General features: G+C 39.2%; 1 protein-coding gene across 8 annotated transcripts in view; it reads left to right on the top strand.

The window, feature by feature from the left end:
• The window catches only part of NPNT (nephronectin), a 75,847-nt gene extending 65,533 nt beyond the window's left edge, over positions 1-10,314 (top strand). For 6 of the 8 annotated variants that reach the window (XM_067735413.1, XM_067735407.1, XM_067735408.1 and 3 more), the window contains 2 exons: positions 5,885-6,141; positions 7,529-9,138. In XM_067735413.1, the coding sequence (XP_067591514.1) occupies positions 5,885-6,141; positions 7,529-7,639 (368 nt within the window). In that variant the 3' untranslated portion in view covers positions 7,640-9,138. Of the gene's footprint in view, positions 1-5,884; positions 6,142-7,528 lie in introns of all 8 variants that reach the window. The other 2 variants (XM_067735410.1, XM_067735411.1) reach the window with 2 other exon arrangements.
• Positions 10,315-15,866: the final 5,552 nt, after the last annotated feature.

Below are 15,866 nucleotides of genomic sequence, written 5' to 3'. Positions count from 1 at the left end.
ACTCTGAGCCAGACCACATTATTATTAATATCATAGATAACTGTGAATAAGAGAGAAACCAACATTTATTTAATACCAGCTACAGTCCTGACTCATTCATCATCTCAGTTTTATCTAATCCTCTTATCTACCCTGGGAAGCAGGTAATATTGTTTTTGTTTCACAGAGGGCCAGAGGTTACATCAGTTTCCTAAGGCCACAGAGCTAAAGAACGGACTTCCCATCCAGGCCTCTCTGTACTGCCTGTGCAGCCATCTCAGCAGTTCAGTGCCCACAACATCAGAAGCGTAATTCTGGGGTTTTCACTACCCAGTCTGGCCTCTGTGTCCTGGTTGTGTGCATGAGCCGATTAGCAGATCTCAGGCCTGTAGATTTGAGTGACCTCTGACCTGGAGTAGTGTGCTACAGAAGGAAGGCTCTTTAGCAGCCATGTGTGATAGAATGGTGAATAATGTTCATGGTTGTAATGAATAACTCTTTCAAGTAAGGTATACACTGGGGAGAATAATTCATGCTAAAGTCGGAAGAATTCATTGCACTTCTCTGTAGACAGTCTATGTAAAATGTTTGAGCTTTAGAACTTAAATACTATCTTTTAGAACCAATTTAGTACTTTTCAACAGTTTTTATTATTCGTCACATATGTAAATGTTTAAATTTGTTGTGACCCCAAATCCACTTGCCCTCCAATAGAAAAATGAGAAGAGAATTGACAGAGTGGTAGACAAAAGAAAAGGTTTGAAATGGTTCTTTGGCTGTGAGAATACAAGTTGAAAGGAACTGGTGGCTGCTTGTGATTGGATAGCTCCTGGTGATTGGCTCCGGCCCCTCAAGGATGCTCTTCTGGGGTTGCTCCAGGTTTTTACCAACAACTTGGATGAACTGGATATTGAAGGCATACTAACCAATCTGTGGCTAACGTGAAGCCAGAGGAGAAAGCGACAGTGTGTGTCGACACAAACAGCATGCAAAGATTAGATCAATGGGTCCCACTTAAGAGGGTGAAATCTACTGGGGATGAATACACGGTGTAGCTTATGGTCGAGAAACCACCTACACAACTGTAGGAGGGGGAAAATGTGACTTAGCAGAAAGTGTGAAAGACTTACTTAGACTTTTTGTGGGTAATAAATCAATATGAGTGAACCCTGTATCATTGCTGCCCCAAAGCTGGGTCATCTCCATAGAAATAGATATTTTTTCCAGCACGGAAAAAACCACTTTGGTAGGTTCTTACCAGTCTGAGAAGTATAGAGGTAATTGTAGGTCACTCAAAAGAGAATGACCTGGATGGAGAGGTGTCTCAGAGCCTGTAGAAAAACAGGTGAGGAACCCAGAATGTTTAGCCTGGAGAAGAAATAATGGAGCGGGGCAGCTTTTCAAATACAAGACCGACAACATCTATCTCAGTTGTTCCATGATCACAAGGGGATAAGAAGTCGCATCAGTAGGTGAAAACTACAGGGGGATCGATTTTTGCTCACTCTCAGAACTTTACCATAGTCAGAGCTGTCTAAAGAGAAATCAGGCGGCCACGGAAGCAGGGAGCTCTCTGTTGGTGGAGATGTTTGACTGGGTGACATATGACAAGATGTTGTTTTGAGAATTAGACAAAGGATGGATTAGAAAGCCTCTTATACCGGCTCTGGGAGCCTCTGACTCAGAATGGAATGTCCCAGGTATCAGTGAGCAGGGTTCTAGCTTGGAGAATGGATGGGAAGACCAAAGATGGCAGAGATTTAGTTAGAAGAGGTAAGAGGGCATAGCTTATGTCAGGGCGGAATCGTAGGCGGGCTTTTTAGAATATGTCGGGGAGTTCTAACCATATACAGATTCTGACATATCCAGATGGAGAATGCTAATTACGCTTACTTTCCGTGCCTAGTTTTCTACTAGGCAGTTCAGGTGGGGTTATGTATGTATCTCATGCTAAGGCCAGAGAAGGCTATAAGCAATTTCATCAATTATTTTTGTGTATCATTTTAACTACCAAACAAACAGTTTGCTTGTTTCTATCTAGATTATACCATTAGTAAAGGAACATATGTTTGGATTTCCACATATGATTTTTATGTTGTGCATGTCTTATCCAAGATCCAGATTTGCAAATATTCTTATATGCTAATATCTCTAAAAAACCTTCCCTTAAACAAACTTATAACTTTGAGAAACAGCTGCAAAATAAGTGCATTTGCTAGTCACCTTCCTGGTGCTCATTAGGTTTTGTTATCACATTCAGTCTTAAACTTACTTGCGAGATAGTGAAATTAATCCATCCTCTAGGGAATGGAAAACTGTGCTCCTGACAGATGTGATAATGTGCTACAGACTTATAGCTGTGGCCCTGAACACACGCCCTTCTCCTGTAGTGTCAAGGCTAAACTTGGGGCCCTTTTCCTGGAACCCTAATCTCAACCGACTCAGCACTCTGTCGGCTACTGGTAGCTACAAGGAATTCGTTTAAATATAAAATATGCCAGCGTGTACGTACAACTACGTCTATTGCAGCATTAAGAAACATTGTTTTGAAATACATGAAAATGGAAAAATAAATCAACAGTGAAAATAAAAGCTCCCTCCCAACCCTGGGCCCCAGTCATCCTCCCCAGATGCAACCAGTTTGTTGGTTACCTTTCCAGAGAGCCATTTTTCCTCACAACAGCCCTCTCTTCTGTACCTTGCTTCTTCCACTTAACAATATTATCTTAAGAGTTAACCTGAGTGTGGACCTGCTATAACACAGGGAGCTCAGCTCGGTGCTCTGTGACGACCTAATGGGTGGGATGGGGCTGTGGGAGGGAGGTCCGAGAGGGAGGGGATATAGGTATACATATAGCTGAATCACTACACTGTACAGCAGAAACTAACACAACATTGTAAAGCAATTTTACTCCAAAGGAAAAAAAAAAAAAAAAACGTGAGTGGACTTTGAAGCCAGAATGCCTGGGCTGAAACCCACCATCACCACTTACGAGCTTTGATCTTGAGCAGGTTACTTAAATGGGGTCATCAGTAGTGTCTAGTAAACGTATGTAAAGCATTTAAAGCAGTCCCTGTCCTAGAGTTACCATTAAAATAGTATTAGCCATTGTTGTCGAAGATTGTTCTGTATCAGTGCGTACATAACACCTTCATTCTTAAATGAATGGCGGTTACTCCATCACTTCTTAAACGTATTTAACCAGACATCCATTGAGGGACGTTTCAGTTGTTTCCACCCTTTTGGTAGTTCAGACAATGCTGCAGTTAGTAACCCTGTCCAGATATCATTTCATATATGTTTGAAATTAAAATTTTATCACCTATATATCTGGCAACTGTTACAGGATCTATTGTTTACCAAAAAAACAACTTTAGATATTGTGATGCTTTAAACTGAATCCATGAAAATATGTAATGTAATTTTTTATTTAAATCAGTATTTTGGAATCAGAAGTGAAATTTTTATTTAATAGGTAATTTGGAGTGCTAGATCAATTTTTCCCTTAGCTACTGTTCCAACTTTGTAATACTTCCATTTATTAAAAAGGGAAAGAATTCTTCATGGTAAAAAGAAAAGAAATCCTAGTGGCCACAGAGTAGCCCTGTAGGGGAAGAGCAATTGTAACCTCATTTATAGAGTTTTAAAAATCTATATAAAGTGATTATTTGACTCTTTTATTAGGATGTCTTGGTTTTTGTTAGGTTGTCTTGCTGCAGGCAGCGTCTGGCATAGTGATATTAGTATACATTCCATGGGGATTTAAGATAATCCTTGTTTTCTTAAAACTTGCAGGTTAACTGTAATAACCTTATATCTTAGTCTTAACCAAAATACCTGTGATGATTCAAAAAGCTGACTAACGGGGAGACGTTCTAAATCCATCTAAATATTTTGGCTCAAAATATTGTTTGGATTAATTTGGGGAAGACGGGGGTGGAAGGAATACAAAAAACTGTGTTTGTTTTTGGTGAGTCAAGTACCTGACTCAGGATCTATTTCTCTGTTGTTTTTTGCTGTATTCTTGGAATGTCATTTATTCAACAAATGGCATTAAACTCCTACCATACGCTAGGAGTGTAATGGGGTTTGGAGAGAGGTTGGCTCTGACATCAAAGAGTTCACAGTCTCTTTGCAGGAGAGAAACGTGTAAACCAGTGATTCCTGTGCTGAATAGGGGTTCAGGCAGTTCTGAACTCAAACTGTTACTCTGCTGCCTACTGGCTGGGTGACACCTTGGGTGACTTCACCTCTCAAAGCCTTAGGCTTGTTTTGCAGATGCAGAAGCTAATAAGTGTTCACTTCAAGGGCTTGTTAGCAAGGTTAAATGAGATGCTCCCTGGAGAGCCCTCGTACAGAACCTGGCCCTCACAGGTACACACAACTCACCTATTTGGGCCTTTAAAGGCTCAGAGGAGACTTGGTAGAGGAGAAGTCACTTGAAGAATAGGACATCCCAAACCTTGTCATGTCTTGTACAGATTAAGCATAAGGAATGCTTTTCAATGAAAGATAAGCGGGGTTTCTACCAAAACAGTTACAGGTGTTCAGCATTCCAACCACATTTTTCCTATGGATAAGTCAGTGTTGAGACCACAGTGTGTTTTTCAGGTGGCTGCAATAAAACAGCCTGAGGGGAAGGTCACTTGTACTTGGACTGAGTTTCAAACTACTACTTGAAACTTTCTCTTGAGGAGCACCGTCCCCCACGTCACTGCTGCTCAAACTTTTTTTTTCCCCTTAACTGCAGTTCCTCTAACAATAGAGGGAAGCAAACTCTGGAGCCCTAGGGATCCAAGGACATCATCAAAGCGACCTTTCCAAAGGGAAAGATTTTACTAACATTTTGTGTTCATGTATGTGTAATGGAAAATTTCTATATCAATTATATTGTTATGGATTTGTATTTATATAAACAATAGTTTAAACTGCTTACCTCCAAATATTATTGATGCTCCAGGCAGATGTGGCAGGTTTCCAGAACACTTCTGCATCTTCTTGAGGTCAGGTATGAGAAGCACAGCAAACTCGTTTTTAAAGGATCTTTCTCCCTTTAGAGCACTGGTCCCCAACCTTTTTGGCACCAGGAACTGGTTTCTTGGAAGACAGTTTTTCCACGGACTGGGGAAGGAGGGATGGTTTGGGGATGATTCAAGCGCATTACATTTATTGTGCCCTTTATTTCTATTATTAGTACTTTGTAATATATAATGAAATAATCATACAACTCACCAGGAGGCAGAGCTCAGGTGGTAATGCGAGCGATGGGGAGCGGCTGTAAATACAGATGAAGCTTCGCTCGCTCGCCCACCGCTCGCCTCCTGCTGTGCGGCCCGCTTCCTAACAGGCCACGGACCGGTACTGGTCTGTGGCCCGGGGGTTGGGGACCCGTGCTTTAGAGTGTTTTTTTTTTTTTTTTTTTTTTTTAAGAGGGGAGAGGAGAGAATAAACAGATCTAGTGCCCCTTTAAATCACCATCTGCTTTACTGCCAGGAGACAGAAAATCCACCTAGAAAATTCTCCCTGGTAACTTCACCACCATACCAGCCAGCCAGCATGACAGTATAATTCTAGGTGCAAGAAGATCAAGAGGTGGTGAATGTGTGTATGTCTGATCATATTTAACTGGAAATATTTATAGTGTTAGGATGACTAATTATTACCTGTCCCTGGCATAATCTGGACTCCTCAGGAGCGAAGTGTTTTCTGTAAATACAAAACCATAGAATTTAAGACAGCCATGGACCTAAGTCCTATTTTTCTCCTTCGAAAACCTGGAATTCTTTACTGATGACCGGCACCGTCTGAAGTTCACTAAAACAAGAGGAGCGACATGCCCGTCCCCGCCGTCACGCTAGCAGGGACCTGGGCGCGCGCATACACGGCCCTGCTTTTCCCCTGCAGGTGGACAGTATCTGACAGTCTCGGCAGCCAAAGGCCCGGCGGGAAAGGCCGCTCGCCTGCTGCTCCCCCTCGGCCACCTCCTACACTCAGGGGACCTGTGCCTGTCGTTCAGGCACAAGGTGACGGGGCTGCACTCCGGCACGCTCCAGGTGTTTGTGAGAAAACACGGTGCCCACGGAGCAGCCCTGTGGGGAAGAAATGGTGGCCACAGCTGGAGGCAAACGCGCATCACCCTGCGAGGGGCTGACGTCAAGAGCGTAAGTAGACCCGCCGGGGAGGCAGAACCGGGGAGGGTTTCCTTTCAGAGGAGAACTCTGGGATCTGCGGTGGACGCCTCCGTCTCTTCCTGAATTTAGGCGCAAGGCTTGTGCCTTGGCCGGGCGTGGTGACCCCATGCGTTGCCTCTTTCTATACCCCCTCTGCCCCTTCGTACACATTCTTCGTGGCAACCTCTGACCACTGTCACTCTTCCCACCCTGGTGAATAGCCCCTATTTTTAATGAAAAAAATTGTAGGAGTTGAAAAAGTGAAAAAAAAAAGTTAACAGAAACTTCAAAGGATGGTGGCGGGGTACCTGCTTTTCCTTTTCCTTAAACTCCTTGTACTTCAAACTTTGACCACCATGAGTTACCCTAAAGTGGTTTTTTGGGGGGGGAAATGTTTCTTTAAAGTCTTTGTTTTCCCTTTGCCTCAGAGATCATAGTTAAGCAGCCTTGGATGGAAACTAGAACAATACGCTTGGAAAGTATTATCCTATTCAGGACAGGAGGTGGGAAAAGCTTTGATTGAATATATAAATTTTATCCTAAGTAATCAAGTCATAGGTAACAATAAAATGATCTATAACACCCCACTGAAATAGTGAATGTATTTGGAAAAAGTGTCTTCTTTATGTTGATCCTAATAAAACAGTTATTAGGAAATTCTGCCTCTATACCTATAGGTATAGTGTCTAGAAACTTTCTAAAAGAAAGAATAGACTCCATGAAGACAGCTTGTGTCAGAGTCTTGGATTTTGTTTTACTCTGTTTCTCTTTCTTAAAATTTTTCTTAATATTTACATTGTTTGGAAATATAAAAATAAGTTGTTTCATATCCTAACATAGGTTTCTGTTAGATAAAATACAGGAAAGATTTTGGTCTTTACATAAGTGAAGCAACACTGTGATTGTATTAGGGTGTTTGATTCTATTCCATTTTAGGCAACAAAACTATATTAAATTAACCCAGAGGAGGAACTAGAAAACGTCTAAGATAGGCTGCACGATTATGGTCTTTCAGATCTTTGGCTCCTAATTTCTACACCTTTATATTCCATCACACTCTTTACTTCTGACCTTGGTAATCTTTGACAAAAGTGTCCACTTCATAATCATTCCTAAATGTAAGTAGTCCATTGTTTAGAATGACTTTTTTAAAGAGTAACTGATTCTGAGCAATGGGGCCTGGTTAACGATTTACTGACGACTTAAGTTTCTACCAGAAGGCAAGCCTCATTGACACTGGCAACTCTGTTCTAGTCTTTCCTTCTGTTAAGTAAGTTTACTGTATAGTTTTGGGGAAAGTTTGTCTTTATTTTGCTAAACGAGCAGGCATTGGAAAGGGGCAGAGGAGGCTTGACTGGTGTGTACCTTCTCTCCCTAGGTCATCTTCAAAGGTGAAAAAAGGCGTGGTCACCCTGGGGAGATTGGATTGGATGATGTGAGCTTGAAAAAAGGCCACTGCTCTGAAGAACGCGAGCAACTCCAGAACTAGCAATGAACCCCGTGTTGCTCCCTCTTCTTTTTCCAACCTTCACCTCCTGTCCTTTCCTCCCTCGTATCAGGCCTAGGAGAAGAGTGGGTCAGGAGAAAGTCTGGTTGGTGACCCACATCTTGCTGGCCTGCTTTTGTGCAATCCCAGTGAACAGTGACACCTTCCTTGAAATACAGGGGGGCATCTGTAGATGTGTCCAAAGCCATCTTTGGGTGTTACCTTTCATCCTTTGTCTCTTAAGAAGGCCTTCAGTGTGTGTGACCTATACCGTCCTTCATCCTGGTTACAAGGTGTTCCTTGTAGCAAATTAGAGGAGAGATTTTCAAAAGAAATCTGTGCAAATGACCATTCTGTTATCTGTTCAGTGTTGTACCACGAGTAGTATTGACTTCCCCTAAGATGCGTTGTACAATGTGCTTGTGAAATTGGTTTCTCCTCTCCACTTGGTAGTTCTGGTCTGACCTGAACTCTGACTTTTACTGCCACTCACTTTATAAAAGAAGGGTATGTAGCATATCAAGATGCGTTTATTCTTGTTATCTGTATTTTTCTTTTAAAGACAATTATGTAGAGTGGGCACGCAATCCCTCGTTAGTAGTACTGTGTTTTGTGTAAATGTGTTATTGGTATTAAGTAGTTATGTGTTCCTAATATTTACAGACTCTAGTTGCAAGGGAAAGGCAGCTTATGATCTCTTGAGTTAAAAAAATACATGGTGGAATGGCATCCAGTTCCATGACCTTATATTGGCAGCAAGAGAAAATTGGAAGAGGTGTCTGTGGTTGTAGGGAGATGAATTTTTTAACGGCCTTGAGTTTGATCACTACAAAGTAATAGACAGGAAACTGTAGTTAACATGTAAAACCCTCACTGTTTCAGGTTACACTTTAAAACCAACAGCCTTTACCATAACAACGTGGTTCTTTCTGGTAATATGTAAGAAGCTTTTGGAAGTTCTGGTTGTTTCAAAGAAAAGCTTCTGTTTGTGGAAGCTTGGTGTGGGGAAACATGGGGGAAGCTCCGTTGAAATAGATTTTCATACTGACTTTTCAATGAGTATAAATTTAGGCAGGTCTAGATCACAACTTATGTGCTGTTGTGTCAGGAAGGGTTGGGAAGCAAGTCTCATGCTTTGAGGCATCGGACGTGCTGGAATGGGATTCTCACACACACACACTAAATCAACAGGACAAGATTGGAATTCTAAGATCTATGAACCCCTAACTACATTTCCTCCCTGCAAAGTTTACCTTTAGATTTAAACAAAATACATAACTTTTAAAAGGCAACTTATTCCTGAGGCTTTTCTTTATTTCCAATTAAGTAATCAAACTATTTTCTGCTGTTTTTGCCAGGAATCACAAAGATGATTAAAGGGTTGGAAAAAAAGATCTATGATGAAAAGTTAAAGGAACTGGGATTATTCAGCGTGGAGAAGAGAAGACTGAGGGGCAAACAACTGCTGGTTTTCAAGTATATGAAGGGCTGGTACAGAGAGGATGGTGACCAGCTGTTCTCCATATGCACTGAGAATAGAACAAGAGGAAACAGGCTTAGACTGGAGTGTGAGGGAGCATTTCCTGGCAGGGACGGTTATTAAGTTAGAATCCTTTGTCTAAAAGAAAAAGTGTGAATTTTTTTTTGAGGCTTTTTAAAAATTTGATAACTTTTTTTTTTTCTATTTAAGATGGTTAAAGACATTCTTACCTCAAGGTAGAGTAACATTACAGAATCTCCCCAAAGATGTTTTCCTATTACTATGTAATGAAAGTCTCCAGAACTAAGTAACTTGGACCAGGGCTAAGGTCTAATTTAGGTACTTCCCTCTTGACCACCTAATAGCGAGGAATCAAAAGGGGAAAAGCCACCAAATGCTGAGGTCATGAAAATGTCTCTCCCTTTATGGCAAACCCAGCAGTATTTAAAAGACAAAAACAAAAAAATTAAAAATCTGTTTGTTCCAAAAGTATCATGGGCAGATATTTTAGTATCTCAGTAATGTCCTAATGTGGTGGTATATACTTCTTTTCTTGGTAAAGGTATATAACCCTTTCACTTGCTTAATGGGTGATATTTCAGGTTTTTAAAGAGACCATAACAAGGGACACAGTTTAGAGAGATTTTTATCTGGTGCATTCTCTCTGCAGCATGTGTGACAGCTTAATTTGGCTACTGAAAAAGAGAGTGCCATGCGCAGCACCACTGCCAGGACCTTTCCTTCTCCTAATGGTGGAAGTTTCTCTTACCAGTGGGAATCTCCCAAGTCCCACAAAATGGTATTGTTTTGGGAACAGTAGGTACAATAGACAACAATAGGTCTTTCATCATTTAACTTGGTGGATGCAAGGCCAGAGGGGGATATAAATCAGTAAGCCTTTGAGTAGGGGCCAGAAAATATGGCTTTAGATCCATTTTTTAATGATTCATTTCCTTTTCGGTCATATAACTGCACAACTGGTGATGAAAGGGGAAAATAATAGAAAGTTTCACTTTTAGGTGCCAATAATGCATTGCACTACACTGATGGAAGAAGTTATCCAAAGTACTGTATAACATCTTGTTTATTATTTAATGTTTTCTAAAGTGAAAAATGTTAGTGGTTTTCCAAACAGCCAAACAAAAATAATTCTTTATAAATAAAAACAATAATACCAGTTGTCTCTTGTTTTTTTTTTTTTTAACTGGAAGAATTATCGAGGTGATTTGATTTTTCACAAAAGCCATCTATAGTATTGCTTTAGTTACGTTTTCTCAAATCTCATTTAGTTGTAAACATTTGCTTCAGAGCCTTTTATATAAAGGCAGGATAAGTAAAGATGTAAATATATATGAATTATAAATGAAGTCTTTTACTAGTGTTGATTTTGTTAATTTATGACATTTTACTCATATTCCAATAACCTTTCCTGATGGAGAAAAATAATTATAAGGAAACAAAATTAATGAAATCATTCAAGATCAAAAATTAGTCCTCCTACAGAATTATAATAGATAGAGAATATGCTTAATGGCGTCTTTCTTTCCAATACTCAGAGAACGCTTAGTGGCAAGGAAACTCAAGTTTTGGATAAATACATACTTTAAGCAAAAGGTAAAGAAAAACTGCAGCTTCCTTATCTCAGAGTTGTTTCCTTATCTCAGAGGTCCTTCCTAATCATCCACGGGAGATTTGAGGAAGCTGAGGTTTTCCAAATATGTTAAGTTAAACCTCTTCTGAAACTGAGGTGGGAGGAAGCAGATAAAATATGAGATCCCAGAGTCCAGTTCATCTATTTACTTGACCGATTTTACAGCACTTACTGTGTGCCTGGCTCTGGGCTACAACAGTAAGCAAGCAGACTCCCCTTTGTGGAGCTTCTATCTAGAGAGGAAGATGGACATGTATCAAAGTTATATAGATAAATGCAAAATTGCTATTCTGAAAACTGGCATACTTTGAAGGCTCTGAAAGTGTGGTGGGTTCCAGGATGTTTGGCCCATTTTGAAAGACAAAAGAGTTTGTCTTTCAAACTCTAATGTGCATGTGTATGGGAATCACGTGGAGATCTTGTTAAAATGCAGCTTATGATTCAGTGGATCTGTAGTGGGACTTGAGATTCTGCATTTCTAACCAGCTCCTGGGTGATGCCCATGCTGCTGGTGTTGGGGCCAAATTTGGATTACAGGTCCTTAGTGATAATACACTGAGGAGCCTGGGGCCATCATCTCTGTTAACATTCATTGCTGGAAGGCATAAAGGTCCCTGGTTGCAAGATCTACATTCACAAATATTCACTAAGTTCCAGTAAATTTTTTCCTTCAAAAAATGTTTGGGCTTAGACAAATAGGGAATATCAATAAGTAGACAAATATTATTTTAAAAGAACAGAAACTATGGTTATAATAGTACAATCACTAAAATGAAAAACTGACCAAGGTATTCAACAGCAGATTTGAGCTGGTAGGAGAAAGAATCAGTCAACTTGAAGATACGTCAGTTGAGATTATCTAATTTGAGGGAAGGATAAAGCTTCAGTAAGGATAAACAACTAGACTTGAGATCAACAACAGAAGAGTTGAAAAATTCTATAAGCCAACCAGACCTAATATCTGTAGAACACGCCACTGAACACAAGAATATACATTTTTCTCAAGTGCATAGAGATGTTGACAGACATAAATTAGGCCATAATACACTACCTCAAATTTAAAAGAATTGAAATTATATAAAATAAGTCCTTCCACCACAGTGGATGAAATTAGAAATCAGTAACAAAGGGAAATTTGAGAAATTTACAAATATGTGGAAATTAAATAACGTGCTTCTAACCACTGGCTGAAAGAAGAAATCACAGGGAAATTAAGAAATATTTTGAGGTTAATACAAATGAAAACATACCCAAACTTATGGGATAAGCTAAAGCTTTGTTTATAAATGCCTATATAAATTATATTTATAAATGCCTATAAATTATATTTATAAATGCCTATATTTAAAAAATCTCAAATCAATCTAAACTTCAACCTTATAAAACAAAGAAAAAATTAAATCACAGTAAGCAGAGGAAGGAAATAAAGATTAGAGCAAAAAGAAAAATGAAGTAACAAAAACAATATAGAAAATCAATGAAACTAAATTTGGTTCTTTGAAAAGATGAACAAAATTTATGAACATTTAGCTAGACCAAAAAAAAAAAAAACTTAAATGAACAAAATCAGGAATAAAAGAGGGGACATCATCACTGACCTTACAGAAATACAAAGGATTTTAAGGGAACACTATGAACAACTTTATGTCAACAAAATAAGATAACCTAGATGACATGGACAGAGTCTTAGGCACAAACTATTGAAACTGCATCGAGAAGAATAGAAACCTGAAGAGACCAATTGCAAGTAAATAGATTGAGCTAATCATCAAAAGCTTTCCATAACAGAAAGCCAATTCCCAAAGAGCTTCAATGAAGCAATGAAGTAAACTATTTAAGAATTAGTACAAAGTCTTCATCAACTCTTTAACTATATGGAGGAGGATACACTTTCCAACTCATTCTATGAGACCAGCAAATAGAAGAGTTTGGAGATTACTGCCATCTTAACAATATTAAGTCTTTCATTTCATGAACATGGGATGCAGCAAAGGCAGTGCTCAGGGACTGCAGTAAACACCAATAAATAGTGAAAAAGAAGATCTCAAATCAATACCCTAAATTGATATTAAGGAACTAGAAAAAAGATGCAAATTAAGCCCAAAAATAGCAGAAGGAAGAAAATAATAAAGACATGAATGAAGGTAATGAAATAGAGAAAAGAAAAACACAGAATCAACAAAAGGAAAATCTGGTTCTTTGAAAGGATCAACAAAGTTTTAAAACCATTAGCTAGACTAACAACCAAAAAACCCCTAAATAATTAAAATCAGAAATGAAACTGAAACTACTAACCTTACAGAAATAAAAATAAGAGAATGCTATGAACAATTATATGCTAACAATGAACAATTATATGCTGACAAATTAGATATTCCAGATGAAAAGGACAAATTTCTACAAATTAAAAAAAAAACTCAAGACAAAATCTCAACAGGCCTATGACAAGTAAAGAGAATGAAGCAGTAATCAAAACCACCCAACAAACAAAACTCCAGGACCACCCAGATGTCTTCACTGGTGAATTCTACCAAAATTTAAAGAAGAAATAACAACAATTCTTCTCAAACTCTACGAAGAAATAGGGGATGAGGGACACCTCCTAATTCATTCTATGAGGCCAGCATTACTGATACCAAAGCTAGATAAAGATATAACAAGAAAAGAAAATACAGTTGACCCTTAAACACCTCGGGTTTGAACTGTTGGGGTCTGATTATATGTGGATTATTTTTCCAATGAATACACACTATAATACTGCATTATCTGAGGTTGGTTGAATCCATGGATACAGAACCACAGATACAGAGGGCCAACTATAAAGTTATACGCAGATTTTCAATTTCCCTGGGTGGTATTAATGTGCCATTAATCCCTGCATTGTTCAAGGGTCAACTGTACAGATCAATATCCTTTATGAATACGGGTGCAAATATCCTCAACAAAATACTAGCAAACTGACTCCAATAGCACATTAAAAAGATTATATATCATGACAGGATTTATGCCAGAAAGGCAAGGATTTATGCAAGGAAGGAAAAAGTGGTTCAAAATAAGAAAATCCATCATTCAGCATTTTACTGGATGTTCTAGTTAATGCAATTAGACAAGAAGAAGAAATATATTGGAAAGTAAAAAGTAAAACTATCTCTATTTGCAGATGACATGATCCTACATATAGAAAATTCCAATGAATCCACAGAAAAGCTACTAGAGTTAGTAAACAAATTCAGCAAAGTTGTGAGCTACAAAATTAACACTAAAAACTCAGTTTTTCTTTGCACCAGCAATGAGCAATATGAAAAGGAAATTAAAACAATTTCATTTATGATAACATCCAAAAGGATAAAATAACTAAGAATACATTTAGCCAAAGAGATGAAAGACTTGTATACAGAAAACTAAAAACATTGCTGAAATAATGTGATGAAATAAAATTCATATTTTATGTCAAGACAAGAAAAGTTTAATCATAAAGTTTGTCTCTGCCCATTTGGGCCTCCTCCTTTCCCTTTAGTATGTAGTGTGCTTTTGCATTAACCAGACCTCCTTAGGAAATAACCTTCCTTCTTAATCTTGTAAGGGGCCACGATGACCTATGATCCACTACTCGTTCCGTACATGTTTATCTGGATGTAAACTGTCAGTAATACCTCATTTGACATATAACCCTTTGTCTCAAACACTTATATAATTGTGCTTTGACCTCGAACAGGCAGAACAGTCCTCCAAACTTTCTGAAAGACCATCTCCTGGGTTATAATCCTCAGGTTGGCCTGAATAAAATTTTCCATCTCTTTCTTAGATCAACTCTTGATTAATTTTTTTGTCTACCAGTGTAAGAAGACCTAAATAAATTGAAAGAATTCTGTATTTATGGATTAAAAGACATAATATTATTAAGATCTTAATACTACCAAAAGTCATCTACATATTTAGAAAAATCCCTTTCAAAATTCCAATGACATTTTTTGAGAAAATTGGAACACCAATGTTCAAACTGACATGGAATTTCAAGGAACCCCAAATAGGCAAAATAATCTTGAATAAAAAGGACAAAGTTGGATGATTCACAGTTCCCATTTTCAAAACTTACTGCAAAGCTACAGTAATCAAAGCAGTGTGGTAGTGGCATAAGAACAGACATATGGACAAATAGAATAAAATTAAGATTCCATAAATAAACCCATACTTATGGTCAATTGTTTTTTGACCAGGTTTCCAAGACCATTCACTGGGGAAAGGATAGCCTCTTCAACAAATGGTGCTGGGACAACTGGATATAACACTACATACAAAAATTAACTCAAAATTTATCAATGACCTAAATGTAAGAGCTAATACTATGAAACTTAGAGAAGAAAATATACAGGTAAATTTTCATGACCTTCAGATTTGGGACTGGATTCTTAGCTATGACAGCAAAAGCATGAGTAATAAAGGAAAAAAAGGCAAAGAAGACAAAGGGAGCAGAGCCAAAGCTGACCAACAGTCAGCATAAACTATACATCAGAAATACATCTACACGTGGAACAACTCCTACAGAACACCTACTGAATGCTGACAGAAGACCTCAGACCTCCCAAAAGGCAAGAAACTCTCCACGTACCTGGGTAGGGCAGAAGAAAAAAGGATAAACAGAGACAAAAGAATAGGGATGGGACCTGCACCAGTGGGAGGGAGCTGTGAAGGAGGAAAGGTTTCCACACACTAGAAGCCCCTTCACTGGCGGAGACTGTGGGTGGCAGAGTGGGGGAGCTTCAGAGCCGCGGAGGAGAGCGCAGCAACAGGGGTGCAGAGGGCAAAGTGGACAGATTCCCGCACAGAGGATCGGTGCCTACCGGCACTCACCAGCCCGAGAGGCTTGTCTGCTCCCCTGCCGGGGTGGGAGGGGGTGGGAGCTGAGGCTTGGGCTTTGGTCGGAGCGGAGGGAGAGGACTGGCGGCGTGAACACAGCCTACAGGGGCTTAGGACACCACGGCTAGCCGGGAGGGAGTCCGGGGAAAACTCTGGACCTGCCAAAGAGGCAAGAGACTTTTTCTACCCTCTTTGTTTCCTGCTGCGTGAGGAGAGGGGATTAAGAGCGCTTCTTAAAAGAG

This window comes from Pseudorca crassidens, chromosome 4, assembly GCF_039906515.1.
Source record: "Pseudorca crassidens isolate mPseCra1 chromosome 4, mPseCra1.hap1, whole genome shotgun sequence".
Taxonomy (NCBI): Eukaryota; Metazoa; Chordata; class Mammalia; order Artiodactyla; family Delphinidae; genus Pseudorca; species Pseudorca crassidens.
The sequence above is the reverse complement of the archived record's forward strand: the minus strand, read 5'-3'. Positions and strand labels throughout refer to the sequence as shown.